This window comes from Odontesthes bonariensis, chromosome 6, assembly GCF_027942865.1.
Source record: "Odontesthes bonariensis isolate fOdoBon6 chromosome 6, fOdoBon6.hap1, whole genome shotgun sequence".
NCBI classification, from domain to species: Eukaryota; Metazoa; Chordata; class Actinopteri; order Atheriniformes; family Atherinopsidae; genus Odontesthes; species Odontesthes bonariensis.
This window is the reverse complement of record NC_134511.1, coordinates 17,028,657-17,050,789: the sequence shown is the minus strand read 5'-3', so window position 1 is coordinate 17,050,789 and position 22,133 is coordinate 17,028,657. Positions and strand designations below refer to the sequence as shown.

At 41.7% G+C, this 22,133-nt stretch overlaps 2 protein-coding genes across 4 annotated transcripts in view; one reads left to right on the top strand and one right to left on the bottom strand.

The window, feature by feature from the left end:
* The window catches only part of hsd17b4 (hydroxysteroid (17-beta) dehydrogenase 4), a 28,853-nt gene extending 12,215 nt beyond the window's left edge, over positions 1–16,638 (top strand). The window contains exons 13-25 of the mRNA XM_075467658.1: positions 4,708–4,820; positions 5,067–5,190; positions 5,406–5,457; positions 6,399–6,470; positions 8,691–8,794; positions 9,877–9,942; positions 10,357–10,426; positions 10,548–10,654; positions 12,559–12,645; positions 12,781–12,867; positions 13,707–13,845; positions 15,119–15,246; positions 15,939–16,638. Of these exons, the coding sequence (XP_075323773.1) occupies positions 4,708–4,820; positions 5,067–5,190; positions 5,406–5,457; positions 6,399–6,470; positions 8,691–8,794; positions 9,877–9,942; positions 10,357–10,426; positions 10,548–10,654; positions 12,559–12,645; positions 12,781–12,867; positions 13,707–13,845; positions 15,119–15,246; positions 15,939–16,028 (1,239 nt within the window). The 3' untranslated portion in view covers positions 16,029–16,638. The remainder of the gene's footprint in view (positions 1–4,707; positions 4,821–5,066; positions 5,191–5,405; positions 5,458–6,398; positions 6,471–8,690; positions 8,795–9,876; positions 9,943–10,356; positions 10,427–10,547; positions 10,655–12,558; positions 12,646–12,780; positions 12,868–13,706; positions 13,846–15,118; positions 15,247–15,938) is intronic.
* A 967-nt stretch (positions 16,639–17,605) lies between these two features.
* Positions 17,606–22,133, bottom strand: part of dmxl1 (Dmx like 1) — a 57,469-nt gene continuing 52,941 nt past the window's right edge. For all 3 annotated transcript variants that reach the window (XM_075467655.1, XM_075467657.1, XM_075467656.1), the window contains one exon: positions 17,606–20,762. In XM_075467655.1, coding sequence (XP_075323770.1) covers positions 20,529–20,762 — 234 coding nt within the window. In that variant the 3' untranslated portion in view covers positions 17,606–20,528. The remainder of the gene's footprint in view (positions 20,763–22,133) is intronic.

The window sequence follows — 22,133 nt, the reverse complement described above, 5'->3', positions numbered from 1 at the left end:
CACAATTCCTCTGAATCATGTCTCATGATTGTGTGGCGCCGCATTACACTGCAGAGACACTGGCCTATGCCTTTAATTTCCTCGTTTCTTCTCACATCCCTGCGTTCCGGATCATTTTTGGTTGCAACATTTGGCAAATGGCTTTGTTGACGTGAGGCCATATAATGACTTCTGAAAGTACACAGCTGTGGACTTTCTGGCTGTTTCAAACATAGCAACTCATTACTCTTAAATAACCTCACACAGTATTAAGTCTGGGACAATAATAACCTTCTTAGCGAAGCTCCTGCAACATTTATAAGTACTTTGGCGTCTCCTGTAAATATGAAAAGTTGACACACCAAACAAGTGCCTGCACAGATTAGCTTTTAAATTGCAACGCACAAAAGATGCTGAGGCATAAGAGAGACTCCCTCTCTCGGTGCTCCTTCACTTTCACTTTACTGGGTTCCCCGTTTCTGAATCGCAGAAAGTGAATTGATGACAGCTCCCATATGGCTGGGTCGCTTAAATTAAACATTTAGCCACAAGTAAAATCACACCACATGAAATGATTATACCCAAGGACAGCAGCCATCTCACATTCTGTTAAGCTTCTTATCGTGTGCAACAGTAAGTTTGCATTCACGGGTAATGTTACGCAAATAACTGACCCCTTATTTTTGGTGAATTCTGCAATTGTTTGGAATTTGGAAACTGGTTGTGTCATTCTGTAAAGTGTAAACTTATAGAGGGAAAGCTCATTCAGGTCAAATGCTTTGCTCAGTGCAGACTGCAGAAATACTAGAACTGTGTGGAAGGAAAAAAGCCCTAAAAATATGAAACAAGCTTCTCTTATGTCTACATTAAAAGAAAAGGAGAAAAAAATAAAAGGATATTGTTTTTCCTCCGGTGAGACATGAGCAGAACTCACTGGCCCTGTTCAGCGATGCGATACAGTTCCTAAAAGGATGTACGCTGACTCTCGGGTATCTGTGTCCTCTCTGCTGTGTGTTTGGGTGTTGGTGCTGCCTGCCTGGGATTTGGAACAGAGTCGCACTGTAGCCTCAAGACAAATATCACCACTGTGTCCTCAGTAGACTTGGCTGTGCGTGTGTGTGTGTGTGTGTGTGTGTGTGTGCATGCATGCATGCATGCATGTGTGTGTTTTGTGTTTGTGTTGTTCCATACGAACTCTGTTTGTTGCATTCGTGTCCTTGTCCTTGTCATGCTTTGTGGTGTAGCTGTGGCAGGTTAATCCAGGCTGTGCTGCTGTGCTTTATATCATGCACCCATCCATTGCACAGCTGTCTGCTAGTCCTGAATGGTGCTGTGCCTTATGTTTAAGAAGGATTTAGGTGGCATAGATTAATTGAATGATATTTTATTAACCCCTGAAGGAAAATGATATTATATAACAATGTTGCACTGTTTTAGTGAAGCTGCACGATAATAAGAGGATGAAAGGTGCCATGGAACTGTGTTGTATTATTCAGAGAGTTGTTTCGGCGTTCCTTTCACAGCGGAGCAAGTGAAATATCCCAGATGCCTCCGTGTATAATGCAGTTATGCAACTGAACACTGCTACAAACACTAGTAGTATCTTTATCCACGAAAACAGCTGTATAAAAATGGACCATTGTAACCTTAATTGGCCACCGAGTGCAAACGGGATTAATTCGATTATTGTTTTTGTGTTGTTTTTTTTTTTTATTTTAATTTTTCAGCTCATGTCTGTATATTTATGTCCGTATAGATTAACATTCGGGAAATATCAATATCAAAAACACGGATGCACAAATATAAAACCAAACATAAACTGGAACAGATTTTCGAATGCTGTGAATTATTCAAACAAAATCGGCTCAAATTACTGTAACGACTTGGACGATTTAGTTATAGTTTATTTTTCTGGTGATTCATAGGTAAAGTTATTCACTAATTGACTTGGAAAATAATTGTCCAGATGGTGAAATGATGGTTATTGGTCATTTTACAACAAAGTTTTATCATGAATAATAGGAGAGAGTTAGTTTTGACCTGCAGTGTACAGCAGGCAGGAGCTTAAGGAAAAGAGGTGGTTGATGATGGACAGATTTCATTCTTGGACACAGTGATAACATGGTCGGCATGTAACATTAAGCCATCAGACCACCAGGCTGCCCCCAAACTGCTTGAAGTCAAATTTTTTCCTGATACCCTCTGGAGACTGTGGCATTAATCGTAGGAGCGCATATAGTATGAAATTAAAGAATGTGGGGAATGCTCTGAGAGCAATATATTTCCTACATCTGCATTTTAATGCACTTTTAATTAAAATTAGGTCTCCAGAGGCCAGGCTTTGTGGTGATTTATTTATTTTTTTTGGACCACATATGAAGCGATATTATGAAAAGTGTGACTCACAGCAATCTACCAAGCCAAATAGTTTTGAATTGAACCTCGGCTGTCGGGTTGTTAATATGATAAATCAGTATCTGCAGGACTGCCATGATGGTACTGTGATTGCCAGAGGTCTAATAATGATGTAATTCATCAGATTGCTTTTAATAGATAGTTTAACTGATCTAACAGATGCGTTGGCAACAAGAAGCTTTTTAAAGAAAAAGAAAAACTTTTTCCTGCTCTATTTTACTCATACACTTCACAAACTTATTACTTCTAAATGTCACATCAAGTTTCCGATACACTCTGTGAAACTACCGCTGGTACAGTCGTGCACGGGATTTATACGGCACGAATTAAGGAGACTGCGAGCCTTTGTAATTCTTTTCACACAGCATTAAGGGCTCATGTTTAAGTGTTCATACCAACTACCAAAAGTCATGCTGCTCTCTGAGCTGTGTGTGAAGGAGGAGTGTTTTACTGTGTTCTGAAGACGGAGGCGGCTTCGTTGCGCATCGCCGTTTCGTTTGCACGCTGCAGAGCGCGAAAAAGGTCGATGCTCCTCTGAGTGGGCAGCGTGGTAACACGCACACACAGTGTGATTGACCAGTGGGAAAAGTAGGGGCTGCTTTGGTGATGATAAACTGCTGATTGGCCGCTGTTTATTGTAAGTCAAGTACTTCTTGATGGCGGTTTGGGTTTAGTTTCTTGTGTTGAGTTTTAACTTTAGAATATTTGTGATTTCCCGAGTAAATGTGCAGAAAATCTTTTGTAAAACAGATGAATAATTTTTATTTGGTGGTGGGGAAGCTAAATATATGGTGCAGCAAATACATTTTACATCATATCTCCCACATAGATGGAAACAATGCAGTATGCATGAAAATATTTAAACTGTCTAATGGAAAGAAGCCCAGGACGAATGAAATGACTTCAAAGACTGATAAGAATGAATGTATAGAATATTCAATGTAATGAATAAAATGATAATTATGGTAATAATTAGTTGAATTAATTTTGTTGGTGCAGATTTTCCATAGGAGCTCTAGTTGAATTAATGATCAGTCTTAGTCTTGAATCAACAGAAAGCTCTGCCAGGCGACCTGAGACTGGGATTTATGTTCGCTTTAAAACATCTGCACAACAGCAAAGGGCTCCACCTTACAGATCTTTAAAAGACATTTGTGACTTGGTGTCATTAACGCTTGATTACTGCGTTGTTCTGCACAAGAGTTGGTGCCCATATTCAGGCTGCCAATTAACACAAGTGCAAGTAGAAATCGACCATCGCTCGGCTCCTGGCGTCTCTGCGCTGGCCACCTGTCAAAATCGAGACCCGTTTTGAAATTGTGCTGATCACTCACAAAGCTCAGCCCGATTCAGCCCAGGAGCACATTTCCAAACTGATGATTTTTCCAAACTCTTTCAGGCCCCTTAGGTCCTCAAAACTAAGGGCTGCTGATGATCACAGATGAAATCAACTGCATAATCTTTTTACAACTCCTGAAGATGAATTTCTTACATTCTGGCCAGTGTTGTTGTCGGTGTTGTTTCTCACGTTTAGTTTATTTCTTTCATCGAGTGCCTTTTAAATAGTATTTAAGTGCCAACATGAATACCAAAACAGTTTTTTAATCATCATTCTTTCTTTTCATACTTTAAAACTGCTTCAATGTAAGCTAGAGAACTAAATCTACTGGCCCCATATTCTTTACAGTTACACAAAGTGAGTGAAAATCTCCCTACATAATGGCCTTTTTAGCACAGAAATCCCTCTTTATGATCCTCTAGACAGTTACTCCCTGCTTAACTGCACTGGAGGAATAGTAAGGGGGAGAAAAAAAGGACTTTGCATTCAATGCACAGTAACTTTTGAAGACATCCACTTAGTTTGTTTAAATTGGATGGCTGCACTCTCATTATCTTCAGTGAAACACATTTTGGTGAGAAAAGAGGGCTGTTTTTGAGTATGTGCCGCTGAACGCGCATTAAGAAGAAATCTCTTAAGAAATCACTTGTAACGGAGGAAACGATGCTTGGGAAAGCTAAGGTTTTTACTCTTTTCGGTTTTATTTATACTTTTTATTTTTTAGGAACAATAAATCATAACCAACAACTGGGCTCTTTGAAGTTAGAAATAATACTAATACTGTCCGTGTGTGCTTTGGGAACATCTGACTGTAACTGTTTCATTGCAGAGCCGATGTGTGGAGATAAACTATTCTTCTGTGATATTTATCAACCTTTCTCCACACTCTTAAAACTGCATTTTCACTCTTCTTTTTGTGTTTAAATGGTAGAATAACTTTTCATTTTCCACCTCTTATCTTTTCTCCTTTTCAGACTCAGGCTGTGGGACAAAAACTGCCAGCAACCTCCTTCAGCTTCACCCAAACCCAGTGCATCCTCTACGCACTGGGGGTGGGCATGTCCACCAAGGACCCAGACCATCTTAGGTATGCATCTCTGTGTGTGTCTGTTGATAGCGGCAATCTACCCCACAGCCTATGAAAAGGCAACTTGCGCGAATTTAAATGGAATTAGACGATAATCACTGATGCAGTCATTACTTTTACATGGACCTGCATGAGGAACAAACACTGACTCACACTCCTGTGCGGCCATCTGTGCTGTTATTTCTGTCTTCATCTTGCTTCATCTGTGCTTTTTCACAGTCCAGTAACACTTAGATTTTAATGTAGGTTCCTGTACGAGGGCCATCCAGACTTCAGCTGCCTCCCCACATTCGGGGTCATCCCCTCGCAGTCATCCATGATGGGTGGCGGGCTGAGCTCTGTCCCTGGACTCAACATAGATTTCACGCAGGTTAGAAAACGTACACGATGGCGCCTAAAACGTCTGCGTGTGTGATCGTGCTTGTGTGTGCGACTTTTTTGTCTGCACATATGTTAATGCATATGGGATATTTCACACAATCTTGCACTCAAGGAAAAACAGCAATAGTACGTATGTTACTCATGCTATGAGGTTAGAAGTCTGGTGCACATATATGTCACAGCTGATGCCTTGTTTTGTGTCAGGTTTTGCATGGAGAGCAGTATCTGGAGCTTTACAAACCTCTGCCAACTTCAGGTATTTCCTCCTGTTAATATTGTTTGGAAGTGATTACTGCAGATTCTGCCATACATGAAGGGGAAAACAAGGCTTTTTTTTTTTTTTTTTGACCCTTGTTGAGTCATTTCATCAATCTGATCATTTACTGTATATATCAAATGATGGCAGCACGATCAACCTCAATTTATTTGATACTTTTAACAAGAAACTGAGTCCCTTAGTTCATCTCCACAAGCTCACGCCGATCAAACATTTAAAAACGGGATGTCTGGTGTAGTGAGCTTCACGTTTGATAGATTTTAATTGTATGATAGTCTGTTATACAGTAGCATGTCCATGCTGAGGAAACAACAACAAGTGGATCCACATGTTTCCAGTCTGTGCCCCTTGTACTGCCATTATATTCAAGTCACACAGCTCAGTTTTTTCTTTTCTGAAAGATGAATCCCCGACTGTCTGTCTGGTACCCAGAAAGTCGTTTAACACCACTCGGTGCTGTTTTTTTCAGAGGCTCCGGCAACCATTTATATATAGTCTACTTCATTTTGAAAAAGACTGTCAACCTGCTGTGACTGCTGTGTTTTTATCCTCCAAACCAAAACAAAAAAAGGAAGTTTACAGTGACATGTCTCAATATTTGAAAAAGTTTTCAGTACCAAGCAAGATTAGAAAAGGTGTCAAAATCTCATCATGAAATAGATGGGAACATCGAATTATTGTCAGGTTTGCTCGAAAATGGATGATGAGCTTGACAGTTTTTATTTCTGATAATCATGGATTTAAGTAATTCTTCAAAAACCAAGCAAAGAGACATGCTGCAAAGAGACAATGAGACCTTGTGTCTTATTTTTAAAACGCTCAAAGGTGCTTTATGAATTGAAAGGGGCACAACTGGCTCAGAATATAAAGTGTGTGTGTGGCTTAAAGTCCAAAGTAAATAGTTCCAAAACATTTTTCAGGAACGCTCACTAGTGAGTCCGCCATAGCAGACGTACTGGACAAAGGATCTGGAGCTGTCATCCTCTTGGATGGTGAGTTTGTGGGGGTGCGACTTTAGTCATATGTAGTATTCATTTTATATTAATTTGTTTTCATCAGTTTAATGTGTCTATTCCCGCGAGTTGGCTCTCAGGCTGAATTAGAAAAAGTTAATTTACAGTCTGTGTCTGCAGGGACTGAAATAATGGACCATGAAAGGCTCATGTCTTACTTTGACAATTCCACAGAGATGCACGTTATTAGAACCACTCAGATATATAATTAATCCAACATAAACAATAAAAACCAGGGACCTGAGGTTCCCCGGGTATTTGCAGATGGAACTTCTGCACATGAAACCAATCAGCTACTGTTAGTGTGAAAATAAAGCTATTTCTGGGTAAGACTGCACATCACTCTTGATTGGCTGTAGGCAGTTCTATTTACATCGACCTAATGAAACTAACCAGCCAGAACAATTATTTTAAAGTGCGTCTGCCGATGATTGCTTCTTCACGTTGAGCTTTTGTTTAACCGGCTCAGACTTTTGTCTGACTGGTGTTTGTCTGCCGTTCGTATGCTAAATGTGACGAACTCTAACCATAAACCGTGGAGCGTTCAGTTGAATATATTATTCACGTCATATTCCGGAGAATCGGCATGTAGATGTGCACATATGCTGTTTAAAGAAATGCCATCATATTTTAAAACTAAAACACGTCAAATTAAGCTGCAGGGTAGGACTATCGAGGCCCACCTAACTTAAGATTTACCACATTTATAGAATCTGATAGATTTTGAGAGATTAATCTACCTTCAGTCTTGGTTTCACTGTTTGTTGCAATAGTACACCTGTACGATTTAGTTAATTTGACTTAAACTTAACTCACAATGCTTTATAGTTAAGATTAGCTATGTACAGTGCACAGTGAAAATGAGTACACCCCTGTTGAAAAGTAACATTTTGAACAATATTTTAATACACACACAAGTTATTCCCAAAACGTGCATAGAGTAAGTTTAATACAACATCTGTTGAGCTTACAACAGAAAAGAAAGATCAATAATATAACTTAAATGACATATTTGTCCATTTTTGTGAAATTATGCTGGTGCAAAAGTGAGTACACCCCTATGTTAAACTCCCTGAGAATGGGCCGTGTTGGCCCGAAATGTCATGAAATGAAAAGGCATTAAAAGGGAGGTCATCGTTGTGCGTTTCATCCTTGCCTTACATTGAAATTTTACATTTTGAGTCTGCACCAGGCTAAAAGAGACGTGTGTGAGATTTGACTGAAATCCTATGGAGAGTATCATGATCTGCTTCAGTAGTCACAGTACATGTTGACAAGCATGTTTCTTTTGGTGAAATTCAGCTTCCTACTGTTGATGGCATCCATACAGCCCCAAACCATGTCACTCCCACTACTATGCTTGACTTTAAGCATGGGGCACTTTTCTTTGTACAAATCACTTTTTACCACCACACAGGCTTGACACCATCGAAAGCAAATTTGTTTATCATTGTCTCATCAGAGACAAACAAACTAATGATATGGATTGCTGGAACCATGTCCTGTGATCTGATGACACCAAGATGAACAAATTTGCTTTCGATGGTGTCAAGCCTGTGTGGTGGTAAAAAGTGATTTGTACAAAGAAAAGTGCCCCATGCTTAAAGTCAAGCATAGTAGTGGGAGTGACATGGTTTGGGGCTGTATGGATGCCATCAACAGTAGGAAGCTGAATTTCACCAAAAGAAACATGCTTGTCAACATGTACTGTGACTACTGAAGCAGATCATGATACTCTCCATAGGATTTCAGTCAAATCTCACACACGTCTCTTTTAGCCTGGTGCAGACTCAAAATGTAAAATTTCAATGTAAGGCAAGGATGAAACGCACAACGATGACCTCCCTTTTAATGCCTTTTCATTTCATGACATTTCGGGCCAACACGGCCCATTCTCAGGGAGTTTAACATAGGGGTGTACTCACTTTTGCACCAGCATAATTTCACAAAAATGGACAAATATGTCATTTAAGTTATATTATTGATCTTTCTTTTCTGTTGTAAGCTCAACAGATGTTGTATTAAACTTACTCTATGCACGTTTTGGGAATAACTTGTGTGTGTATTAAAATATTGTTCAAAATGTTACTTTTCAACAGGGGTGTACTCATTTTCACTGTGCACTGTAAAAGCAGGATTTGAATACTTCCTCCACGAGTGAAACTAGCCTTAAACTCCAACATTTCCTTTGTTTCACAGTGAACACATACAGTGGCGGTGAGCTGGTTTGCTACAACCAGTTTTCAGTGTTTGTGGTCGGCGCTGGAGGCTTCGGTGGAAGGAGAAGCTCAGAGAAAGCCAAAGTATATATTTTTTGTGTTTGAGTCACTTTACTGAAATTATATCACAAACTTATTTTCGCAACAAGTTGTGACACTTTGTAGATGAGTAAATTGGATGAAGATGATCAAATGTCAACTGTGAATTTGTGTAAATTCTTTTTAATAATGCAGAAAAAAAATAAATAAAAGAGAGACTTTAGAGACTGAGCTTTTGGAGAGGTAAAGAAGTGGAAGGGCTCACTAACTCTTCAAAGCATCGCATCAAAGCATCAGCAGGTTCCAGAATAATTATTAACGTTTCTCGACACAAAATAGCCTAGGAATTTTAGGGATTTCATCATCTATCGTTCCAATATTTCAGTAAAATATTCATCCAGAAAGCTAAAAAATTAAAACTATGCACACAAGTTCGGGATCCTCTGGCCTAAATCTGTGACAGAAACAACTGCACGGGCTTGGTAACACTCCTGAGAGTCATCGTCAGCAAGTTAGATCTTAGAAAAATGAGCTACGGCAATATTGCCACCTCCCCGGGGCACGGCCTCGTTTATCTCATTCACGTAGTTAAAAAGGAAAACCGACCTGTGATCTGACAAATCGAAATCACAGATGTTTCGTCTTTCAAAAGTTGAAAGGGGCCGTTTTTTTTTATTTTATTTTATTTTTTTTATGCGGCACACAATTCGAGAGCCTCAATGAGGTCATCGGGCACATCGGTGAAGGCACCATTCACGCTGACTGGCCTCTACTGCTTTCAGGCAACATGTTTTCATCCGGATGACTTTCCTTCTTCCTTAGAGAAGGTCTTGCTTATTTCTGCAAGACACTACCAAACCGCATTGGTAGTGAAAGAGTCCAGGGGCTGAACTGGCCAAAACTACGGCGGTCAGCATCCTCAGTTCCTAAATGCGTGGCCATAGAAGAGGTGTTAAAGAACAGTGGTAAACATCAACATTTGATATATTGTACTAAATAACTGAGTTTAAATGAATTTCAGTCGTTAGACTCTGTTTTTATTTACAAAGCCACAGCTTTTTGTAGAAACGGGATTATAAAATGTGCCTCGTACTTCACTGTTTTCTTTTCCTTTTAATTTCCTCCAGGCCCCTCTGCCTCCTCCTAAGCGTGCACCAGATGCTGTAGTGATTGATTCAACCACCAGAGACCAAGTGAGTGTGTCTGTGTGGGTTTTGGTCGTGAATACATCAGCTGAATTGATGATATGTGGGTGAAAATAGAGCGCATTGTTTTTTCTGTTTTTGTTTCTTTTGTCCCCCCACCCTGAAATAATCATAAAGGTTGAGACTAAATGCGAGCGTGCGGCAGAAGTGTTTAACAAGGTTTTCATTCTGTCTGAGAGAAAATAGAATCCTGCCCGCATGATGCAGCACAAAGTAAAACAGAAGGGGGAATAAGAGGTTAAATCCCTGAAGCATTTTGAATAACTGCAGTGTTATTACCTCAAAGGCATTCTTATTTTAGGTGTCTCTTTTAATTTCAGTGCACATTTGTGTTTGAGAGGTGGAGGGCTTTATGAATTAGATATAGATCTAAACAATGTTTGGTCCCCCCTTCCGTTACAGGCGGCCTTGTATCGTCTGAGTGGAGACTGGAACCCTCTTCATATCGACCCCAGCTTTGCTGCCCTGGGAGGTGAGAAACTGTACATGTATTGCGGCATGCTTGTTGTTAGCCCAGGGCTTTTTGGGCAATTTCTGTGTGTTGATCTCATGTATGCTTGAACATGATGTACTTAAAAATGCTCTTTGCTCAGGCTTCAAGTCTCCCATCCTGCATGGTTTGTGCTCATTCGGCTTTGCTGGGAGACACGTCCTCAAGCAGTTTGCCAACAATGACCCCTCCAGATTCAAAGCCATCAAGGTGAGCATTAGCTGTGATTTAAGCCCTGTCACACATTTTATGAGTCATTGGGCCCCCACGCAGTAACCACTTGAGAGAATTTGTCGCTTTCATCAGTTTTCTATTGCTGACAAAAGCAATCCAGATCTGTCGCTCAAGGCATGCACAGATGGTGTGACTTTCTCCTGAGGAGAAAAAATGATTGACTGGCATTCTTTTTCCTTCATCTGAATTCATTTGAAGGCAGAATTAACTCGAAATATGTGTTTAAAAAAAAGACGCACGGCCGTATTATATGGACTACATCCTGCTGTCCAGGTTCTGTTCAAAAACACAGCGTGGCCAAGACAAGTTGCACACTAATATTTAGTTGGGCCATCTTTAGCTCTGATTACAGCTCCCATTCACCGTGGCATCATTTCAGTAAGCTTATGCAATATTACAACATGCATCTCCATCCAGAGTTGCATACATTTTTCACCACCACCTTGCAACAGCGATGTTGGAGTCAGTCCGCTGCGTTAAGTCTTCTCCAGCACATCCCAAAGATGCTCATTGGGATTCCAATCTGGCCTCTGTGGTGGCCAGTCCACGTGTGAAAATGAGTCAATCCTGGTGTTGTCATCTTGAATTATGCCTGTGACATCAGGGAAAATAATCTGTTGATGGTAAATACCCGGTCATTTAGTATATTCAATATATTATACCTCGTTTTTTAGCCACAGAACGTTGGTAAACCTCGTCCTGACCAACTGAAGAAGCCGCTGATGGGTTCAGTGCTTCAGTTGCCGCCCTTCTTACCCTGATGTTCTCATCATTGTGGAACAGAGTCAATCATGAAGCTTCTTTTCCCATCGCTCCAGAGTCAAATCTTCATGCCCTTCATTCTGAAGACTTTCTGACTTTCAATTAGTCTTGTTGACAAGTGGTTTTCTTCAGGCTACACAGCTGTTTAGTCCCCACACCCTGACTTCTCCATGCATTGCGTGCGTGGAAAGTCTCTTACTTCTTCCATTAGAAACATCCTTGGGAGTTCCGCTGTTGACTCTCTTTTAACTGATTCCGCCAAACATTTATGTGATCTTCGATCACTCGAGACCACATTTCTTCCTCAAAGATAATGGTTCATGTGATGGAGAGTTCTTACCCCCAAATTCTAGTGGTTTTAGCAGTCTTGGTTTTTGGTTCGTTTGCTTGATGCGGAACAATAACTCGATCCCTCTGAAACAGAGGTAACATGTTTTCTACAGCCACAGGACGCGTCTTCTGACACAATCGTGTCAGGAATGAGAAGCTGCTCACTGCCTCAGTTTGGGTTGAATAACTTAATAACCGTGACCAGCTGGAGCATAATAATCACTGCTGTACTTTTCTAATGGGAGGCTTTTACCTGTTTGTTTAGGTAAATACAGACAGTGTATACAACCAGCATTTCCTCTTTGGCCACCTCACATTTTAGTCATGAACTGATTTAGTTCCCCCCCCTCCGTCCCTCCGTCACAGTATTGCTCCCCTGCAATAAGAGACATCTGTGGCAGCTTTTCAGCTCACGTATCAAAGCTGAAACCGTTAAATTAGTTATGTTTTAATGCGCTCATTTGTCAGAGGGTAACACTGTTGTGAATTAAACTCGACAGCAAATATAATGCAAAAGTCGGGCTACAGTGGCCATTCAATTCAATATTTTGAAAATGAGATCACAGAAACACGCCTGTACACTAATTTGGTTGGCATTTACCGGTAAAAAACGTACAAATTAAATCTACGCAGAAATTTGATGAACCGAACTTCTCATGCAGAAGAGAAGTCAGAGAGGTTTAGAATAGTAAAATGAACGGAAAGCAAAGAATTTTGTGTGTGTGTGTGGTTAAATGTTGTAAATAACTGACCCAGAGATTTCCCCCCTCCTTGCTTTTCTTTCTCAGGTTCGCTTTGCAAAGCCGGTGATTCCAGGTCAGTCTCTGCAAACGGAAATGTGGAAGGAGGGCAACAGAATCCACATGCAGTGCAAAGTGAGCATTATTTGATTCAATTCTGTGGCTTACAGCCTTCATCGCAGATTGGGTGGACGAATGAGTCCGACCCGTCATGTCAGAGCTGGTGTTTGTCCTCGGTCGTTCCGATCAGCTCTCGTCTCTTTCACACAGGTGAAGGAGACCGGCGCCGTTGTGCTGGCTGGGGCCTACGTGGATTTACATGAAACGGCGGAAGCTTCTCCACAAAGTCCCGCGCAGGTACATTTAGTCTGAAAGGCCTTTCATTCAGCATCCTTTTCTGCTTCCTTTTCCTTTTATCAGATGTCCTCAGCGGGCAGATGTGCATTTTACTCAAATTGTTGGCAAAAAAACTGTAGCAGCTACCTCACTAATGGTTCAAAATGAGCATGAAAATGCGCAATATAAACCACCGCCGGACACTAAAAATAACACTTTGTGAAACTTTAAACAGCAAACTTAACACATTGCTGAGTAACTCCTCGCAGGCTTGTTTGGAAATGAGGCCATGGCTACGGGCTACACTTATTCACCACTCAAGTGCTGTGTCATAACAAGCTTCTGTCAGCTTGTTGATAGCTACAGGTTGTACATGCATTATTTGCTTGAGTGTCCTTTTAATGTGTTGTAGGAGTCCCGTTCTGTCACAGTTACACGCGTTGCTGGCGTCTTTGTGGAAGCCAGATGAAGGGAGAGGAAAAAAAATAATGGGTGCTTTAAAAAGAAGAGGAGATTTCATGTGTTTTGATGATAAGACAGGTGGAGTCATCTATGTTATCTGCAGTCGGCTGATTTCTGTGCTCAAAGCTTTAAAGATTAAACACTGATAGGAGAAGCTGTAACACCGCCGAGCTATGTGATGGCGAGGTGTAATCAGCCGTTCAGCGATGGAGAGTTTGTGGAGGTTGTTTCACGAGTGCATCATTTTTGTGGTCGACCCCTCATTCGATGTCGGCTCCATAAATTGGCCCCTCAGCCATCAACCCTGTGAGGACCCTTGAATTAGACAGAACGAGAGTGTACGTTTGACAAATCATCCGCAGAGACGAACGTTTCTTCTATTTCTGCCCCCCGTGCAGGGAGGAGGCCTTCAGAGCGAGCTTGTGTTCGCAGAGATCGGACGCCGTATCAAAGACTCGGGCTCGGAGTTGGTCAAGAAGGTGAACGCTGTGTTCGGCTGGGAGATCACGAAGGACGGCAAGAGAGCGGCCCAATGGAGTGAGTGCTCAGAACGCTTGACAGACGCCCGCTGCTACGGGCAAGATAACGACTCAGTTCAGCTCGTTCCTCAGCCACAAAAGGAAATGACTTTTTTTCACAGTAAAACAGTGAAGATGGTTGAAGAGCAGGTGGTGGTGGGATACTCTGTCCCATGAAAAAGACAATAAAACGCCCGCGTGATAAAAGCAAGACAAACTGCCGCAGTAACAAACACACACAAGATAAAGATTAGGTTGTCCAGAGAGCAGAGATGGATTCAAATTTCCACATGATTAGTTTGTTAAACGTGGCAAAACGTTTTTTTTTTTTTAAAAATGCAGCATGTTGTTGCTCTGATACTTTTGCACATATAGATTCCCACGCCAGCAGCTCACAGGGGGTCAGGACTGAGGCTGGACCGAGGCCGGGGGTCACAAACCTCCCGTCAGCACATATACACGCACAGTTGAATCAAGCTACGGATAAAAGCTCGACAAGTCTATTTAATTCTGTTCTCGTCCCAGTTTACAGACACAGGAGGGGAATCGATTTGTCGATTCAAGTACGTCTGACTCTGCTCTGACAGGTAGTCAAATCCCCATTTTAGTTTGTTAGTATTTGGTTTTATCGGTTGACCTGTTCTATCAAGGAGCAAAGCGGCCAATGATTAAGCCGGTGGCAAAATGTCGCCCTGTTGAGCAACACTTTGGACAGCTTTACAGCTCTGTACGCTTCTTGTGTCTGTCAGGTTTTTCTTGTTGCTGCCGGGTAAAAGTCTGTAAGCGGAGCCGTGCAGCACACTTCAGCGGAGCGTTTGAAGCCAGAAGAAATTTGATTCTCATCCACATATTAAGGATCATTTCACTTGGACAAACATCTTAGGTGTTCTTTACACTGTTTGCTCTGTCTATCAGCCAAATATTGGGTCGGACACCATTGCACATTAGCATCGACCACTTAATGAAACCATGTATTGGATCATGGACTAAGTGGGAACTTCTTAAAAACGCGTCGAAGTGACGAGATAAAAGCAGCCAATCAGGAAAGTTGCGTAATACCCCTTTAGTGGCCTCTTAGACTAGGTCGTTTCCTAGAAAACAAAGTGGAGCAATGAAATTAAAATGAGCCGTAAAGTTAAGTTCATTTTAACCAAGAAAAACCAGGAATTGATTTACGTGAATGACAGAGAACAGAGAAAGTCGGCGTGAGGAAAAGTGAAGCTTTTTCTGCTTTTGATTAATTCCGTCTTCTGTTGCCGCCTGTGCTTTTGTCTCCCGCTGCCTTCCTGCAGCCATTGATCTGAAGAACGGCAGCGGCTCCGTGCACAAAGGGCCGTACAGCGGAAAGGTGGATGTGACCTTCACTGTGTCAGACGAAGACTTCATGGAGGTGGTGATGGGGAAGCTTGTGCCTCAGAAGGTAACACACAAGTAATCATTTATACGCTTTGCGCTGCCGTCTTTTAAGATCTTTCGTCTGTGCAGGGGAACATGTTGACTGAATTTATGCAAAACAAATATCCCGTACATTTTGATTACAGCGAGAGCGCCTTCAAAGCGCCCTTCAGTCTGTAAAGACGTCCTCATCCGTCTTGTCATGTCCGATTTTTGAAAAAAAAAAAAAAAAGAAACGAAGCAATGATCTCTGAGGTAGTTTAGAAAGCACTCAGTGTGGGTAATCAATCGGCACTACTTGTTATGTCTGTTGTATCCCATCTGTCAGCGGGAGTTGCCGTCACTGTGCTGAATTTATATGCTTCTCGGAGCGCTTGTTATTGATCCAAGGCCCGTGTTTGTGCGCGAGTCTTTACAAAGAGGTGCTGAAGATCCCTCAGGCTGGGTCTTTTTCCAGGACGGGGTCATCATAACCCCGTCCTGTGATGGCCGAGGAAAGCCGTGTGCACATCATCGGCGGTTTAGATCACCCGGTAAATTGACTCCTCTGCTGCGCGTGCAGCTCTGGACCTGATGAATAACATAACAATCCCTGCGCTGCTGCCGGAGCACCAGTGCTCACATGTTCGCTTCAGCCTCGGATTCTGATTTGTGTGAGAAATCCTCTGCATGTGCATAGATAAAACAAGACTTACAGTTTGTGTCCGTTTGTTTTAGGCGTTCTTTGCCGGCAAGCTGAAAGTGAAAGGGAACGTAATGCTGAGTCAGAAGCTGGAGGTCATCCTGAAGGATTATGCCAAGCTGTGAGCTTCTCCGCCAGACAATCGGACGTCTTCAGAAACTAACCGACCGCCATACCGACTCTCTCCTCCTCCTAATCCCCGTGGGCACTTTGTAAGCGTTGCCTCTCAATGGAAACTAAATACTCCAGCAATACTTCTGAATGAAAATTCTTTTCACTGCAGTCGAGATGTTTAGATTTCTTATGCCATAGTTGCAGATGTTGGCATCTGGAGAAACTGGAACACAGCGCAGGTGCTTAGTTTCATCTGTTCTGGATAAACACGCCTGATGTTAAAGTTCCAAATAATTGATTAAACACAGATTTTTTTCAACTTTTGATTTGATATCGCTCTCAACATACCGTCCATTACTGTAACACTGGATGGAGCTTGATGACAGATGTGATCTCACGCCGTTTTTCATCAGCCTCACTGAAGCCGTGATTCCTCTGAGGTTCATCGTTATAACGACTAAGTCAAAGTCAGAAACGGTTCTACGTATCTGATGGTGGAATCAATGCAAACTCAACGCATACTAATACAGACTTTGCAAGTCATGATGATACTAATTTGCTGGATTTTTAATGTAAACCGTGATTAAATGTAACGTTTGCTCTAATGAAAAAACAAAAGAGTTTTGTTGCCTGTTTGTTTTTTGAACCCATTCAGACCTGATGCAGCCTGATGTGTGCTTTCACCTTTTAAGTTTAACTTAGTGTTGCATCATTGGATCAACATAAGGACGGCGTCAATACTTTACAATAAAAGCTACAGGTTTAACCTCTGAAACAGTTGCGAGTTCAGGCGAGGAGGCTGTCATCAGACGACACTTTGTTTGAAATGATGATTTTGGTTTAAATGGGTAACGACAAGCGGCTGTCGCTGGAACGATGCATTGAATGACAAAGGCTGTCGTAAACTAGGTCACTGGTATGGATGAACGTGCCGGGCATCATCTGGAGCCGTTTACAGCTTCATGGTGGATTTGAGCTCTTCGTTTAGCCGCTCGACCCTCGAAAGTGATTCGGTTCACTTTGTGACTTTTATCCACAACACGCTGCGGAAAACTCTCACAAATACAACCCGTACCTTCACTAACTGTCTAAAGAGCGGGCATCTCCCTGAAAGTTGGCAAAGTTTTTACAAAGTGCTTTGTCCAACCAACTGTCCAAACCTTAAAAAAAACTTATTCATAGAAATGGCAGCAAAACGTAAAGCTAGGCTGACAGAATCGAATTTTAATGAATAAATAAAGCTCATCACGTACCAACTCAAATAGTAAGCAGTGAAATGAAAAATACTCCATTTCCATATACTTAAACAAAGGTACTTTTGGTATTTCCATTCCTCCCACAGGACAAAGGCGACTCATTGGCTGTAGGTGTGTGTAGGTCGTCTCTTCTCAGCGTAGTCATGTCCAAAAATAAACCGCAGTCCGTGAGATGCGTCAGTTTCTAAGAGTTTCCTGCATGTATAAAATGAGGAAGATGAGAAGTAATGTGCAGATGACGACTGCCGAGCATGTACGTGTGAAACATAAGAATAAAACAGTATCTGACACGCGTGTCGCTCACCCGGTTGGGAAATTACGAACACACCCCGTCATTTTACATAATTCTTTTATTGCATCAGTACAGTTTCTATAATGCGTTGATTTACATTAGAAAATTAGAATCAGTTGGTTAAATTCACATTTGTGAGATTGAGGAAGAAGCGTTAAAAAAAAAAAAAAAGAGGAATGCAACTTTAAAAAAATAAAATAAAATAAAAAGTTTTATCTTGTGGCGCAACACTGATGTGGGTGAGGTGTTTGTGATGCAAATCTTTAAAGAAATGAGCAGTTTTTGATGATAAAAATAATAATTTTATTCTCCAGTCTGTAGTAGTACATAACATTTGGATTTGATAAAAGTGATTTTACTCTCCAGTCGCTGCGGGTGTACATAAGGTTTTCCGACCACTTTTATTTGTAGATAAAAGGGAGGGGGGAGAGGAGGGGGTCTCTACTCCTAAATGTGAACATATTACATAAATATACCTGTCTGTACAGAATAATATTCTTCATTAGGTGGCTTTTAGCATCAGCCACTGTTCATCTACCACTACTTGTTGGCCTTCTGCAGGTACGACAAGAAGCTTAGTTTATGGATTTAAGTATATACATAACTGCATTAAACCTCCTACATCAGAGGAGTTTTCTTCTTCTTCTCATCTACCCTGAAATCAAAGCTAATGTATATCTGAGTCCTCACAAACTTCTACTGCTAGTTAGCTTATTGGATTATACTCCACTATCGGACAGTCTGCACGAGACCCTTCCTTATTGAAGTGGAAGACGCATCTTATCCAGCCTACATTATATTAGATTGTGCTAAAGGCAATGTGCTGCTTTGGATGATAGAAAATAAAGAAAGAAAGCGAAAGCTGCAAGATAAAAGATGATAAAGCCAGCGTGCTGATTAAAATAACAACAAGGCAAACACTATGGTCTCCAAGGCAGTTGTCAATCACAGTCCATGTGGAGAGCGAAGGTTTGGGGTCGATGAAAGGGACTGTCACTGGAATAAAACAGGATTCCCAATAAAATGGGTTTCGTCTCCCCACCTCAACCCCTTTTCCATTGTCAACAGCAAAGTTTTCTGCTACATGTTCTTCAGCTTCACATGTCAAAAAAAACAAAAAACAAAAAAAAAAAAAACAGCCACAAAAGATACTCTCGGCGCCCCGTACGAAGGGGGAGCTTTGTTAAATTAAAGCTACTTTGTGCAACTGAATATCAATACTAATCAATATTAGCAGAATCAACAGTACCGATACTGTGCCAGGTTGGCAGAAGTAGTTTCAGAGATTAAGGACACTTGATAATAATAATAATACTACTACAACTGGTTAAATCTAGGCCAGGATCGACAAACATTGCACTTCATATGATGGCCTAATATCTAGACTGCGGTACTGTCATTCTGCCACTTGTATTTATCCTCATTACACTACATCTAATGGAGTTTAATTTAGATTATGTGCAAATACAGAAAGAACTGGTGCACTGGGACACACATTTAGCTCGAGTCACACATTTCTACAACCTCGGTTTAGGAATAGGTCTCTTATGAAAGAGATATGTGTTCAGAATATCTCATATCTGCCTGTTAAACATGACAACGGCGGTTTATAGCTAAGCTTTGAAAGGATGAAATGAGGCGGCAGCTAGCCTGGCTCGCTCCAATTAAACATGCAAGCTAGATCTTATCAAAGACTACTCTGCTATTCCCCGCACATACAGCTTGGTCACAGGAGAGCTAAGAGCTGGCATCGTTCAATTTGTATGAATTAAACAAGAGCTGCTAATTTGTGAACTTGAGATGTGCTGGCGGGTTTGCTTCTGCCGGACGGAGCCAGGTTGGCCGCTTTTCGACCTTTGAGCTAAGCTAACTAGCTGCTAGCGTGAGAGCAGCATTGGTGTTAAAGCACTGGAAAGTGGGTGCACAAGTTCCCTGAAATGTCAAACTGCTGCTTTTAATATCAGAGATATGCGTTTATTTCCAACTTTTATATATATCTATATAAAAAAAAATAAAAATAAAAAAAATTGATTTCCTGTGTTCGAGTCCAGCTGGAAAGGAGCTCCAGCAAAGATCATAAAATTAAAGTGTGACACAAATAACAGACATGACATTGCTCATTTCGAATGTGTGGTTTGATCGAGATGAACGCCTGGTCATCTGTTCTGCGACCCAGCTGGTGTCATATGTACCCATAGAGCACCGGAGTGCGCTGGGAATCCTCATCATCGGATGTCGTGTGCTTTGTTCGATGTCCACCGGCCTCGCTGCTTTGCACTGAGGGGGTTCAACAGTGTGGAAAAGTCTTGTGGTGACTTTGAAACCCCAAAGGGGATAACATATTGTCCCTGTACGATGCCCTGCACACAGTCAACGCTCCGGCACTAACTCCAGAGGAACTTCCACTCTCATAACTCATTTCTTCGCTCAACTAAGAGATACTGAATTAGAAGAACGATGCTGCAGCTTTAGACTTCTGTCTCATCTCAATCCTTCTACAGCTTCAGTCTGTGCAAAAAAAGGCTCTCAGTGTGCTGCTCAGTGGACACTGAAATGGCAGTTTCAATCTCCAGCTGGGTTTTTTCTGATTGCTCTCTGTCGTTATCCTGTGCGCACTTTAGCTACAATTTAAAACACTTGTAGGAGCTCTTGTGCTTGGTTGCCTTTAAAGCCATATTTGGGTTCACATTTCGTTAGGAAGAAAAAACAAATCACGCTTAAGCGCCCCTAGATCAGACGTGCTCTGACTTTTTCCAGATTTCACCCGTTTCATCATTAAAGACGTTCCCCAAAGCTCACTTCACTGCTCTGTCACAGCATCATTCGCCCAAAATGAAGCTATTGCAGCCATTCTTCCGATCAAGTGTGACGCCATTCTCCCCAACAGAGGTGGGAGCTCTGCTCCATCACTAAGTGCGCTTCACATTCTTCGGCTGAACAGCCTAAATGCAACATTCTTCCATCTATATGAAGAATTTGACGTCGTTCTTGAGGTCGCTGTGGTTGTTGTTCACAACGCTGAAGCGGTTGGGGAGGATCCTCATCTTCATCGTTCCGTCGGCGCCGCAGGAGAAGATGTGGTTGATCGGTCCCACCTCGATCTGCATCACACCCGTCCCGAGGTTCCTGAACAGTGACTGGCGAGCGTGTTCGTTTGGAAAGTTGTAGAGAACACTCTGCGTGGCCAGGCTCCACACCTGGGGAGTGACGAGAAGATCAGAAAACAACGTAAATACAAAGAAACAACTTATGAGGGGAAGATTTCCGCACCGCTATCGTTTAAAGTAGCACAGGATCCAAAAGGTTTGTTCCTCCCTTTTTATTGACAATAAACTGGTAATAAATTGCTGCGGCTAAGAACCGGCAACCTGATTCTTTTCTCAATTCCAACATGGGAACTGCAGATCCATTCTGCCTCCCATTAGCCTTCCTTGGTGCTCTGAATCTATGACTTGAAGCAGTTACCAACTGCTGCTTGTGTAACTTTTGCTTCATGTTACAATGCTCTGGTATTTTCTACTGTGCCTACAGCGTGACAAAGAGTAGTAGTAAAGAGCACACCGATGTATCCTCTGGAACCGCCATCAGTTCAAAATTCTTATCTCTCCAAAATATTTTTCATCAAATATCTTCATACTAGGGATGCAGCGATACCACTTTTTTTTCAAACTGATACTTGGATCTGAGTACTGGCTGATACCGAGTACCGATGCCGATACTTCTACCACAAAAAAAAAAAATTCAATGAATTGGAAGACAGGTTTCGGTCTCACTAGCCTAACCACACTGTTCCTGATTAGCTCGACATCTCCTCTCGCCACCAATCTAAAAAAAACACAACAAAAATGACAAGCCACCCTCTGATCGCGGTCTTCATGCAATAAATTGGTATCGGTTCATGGTATTGGTTAACTTGAACGAGTACGAGTATATTTGAATAGTATCGGCCCGATACCAGTATCGGTGCATCCCTACTTCATACCAATTGTTTTCAGTCTTAGCGGTATGCTGGGTTTTGTCCTAATTAGCACATATTAGCATGCTAACATAAAAAGTAAAGTTTGTGACATGCCACTTTTATTTTACAGCACAATATCACAAACTTTCCTCAAGTGGCATTACATTAAGTGCAGCATATACGGTAACTGCATTTATTAAATGGGTATTTGCATTGATCTCAGCCTACACAGAGAAAAGGATTCTGGGTATTTAAGCAACACCTTGCTTGCAATTCTCCAAAAGCTAACAGTGCATTCTCCTCTGAGATGATACTATGTATAGATCAAATGAAAGTTAGCTTCATCTGGGAGTGACTGACAACAACTGTCCTTTCTGCAGCAGAACACAACTAAAGGACCAACAACATCTCCAACACAACCAAGAGCAGCCCATATAATCGGACTGCATTTCTGAGTACCCCAAAGTAGCATCAAAACCCTGCAACGTGTAGCGGTGCATTTGCAAACCATCAACGCAGAGCAGTTGCAGGACCACGTTCAAGCTCTTAGTGTCTGTAACACCCCCTGTCCTGAGTGCCTCGGTTCAAATCAGAAGAAACTTTGACAAAT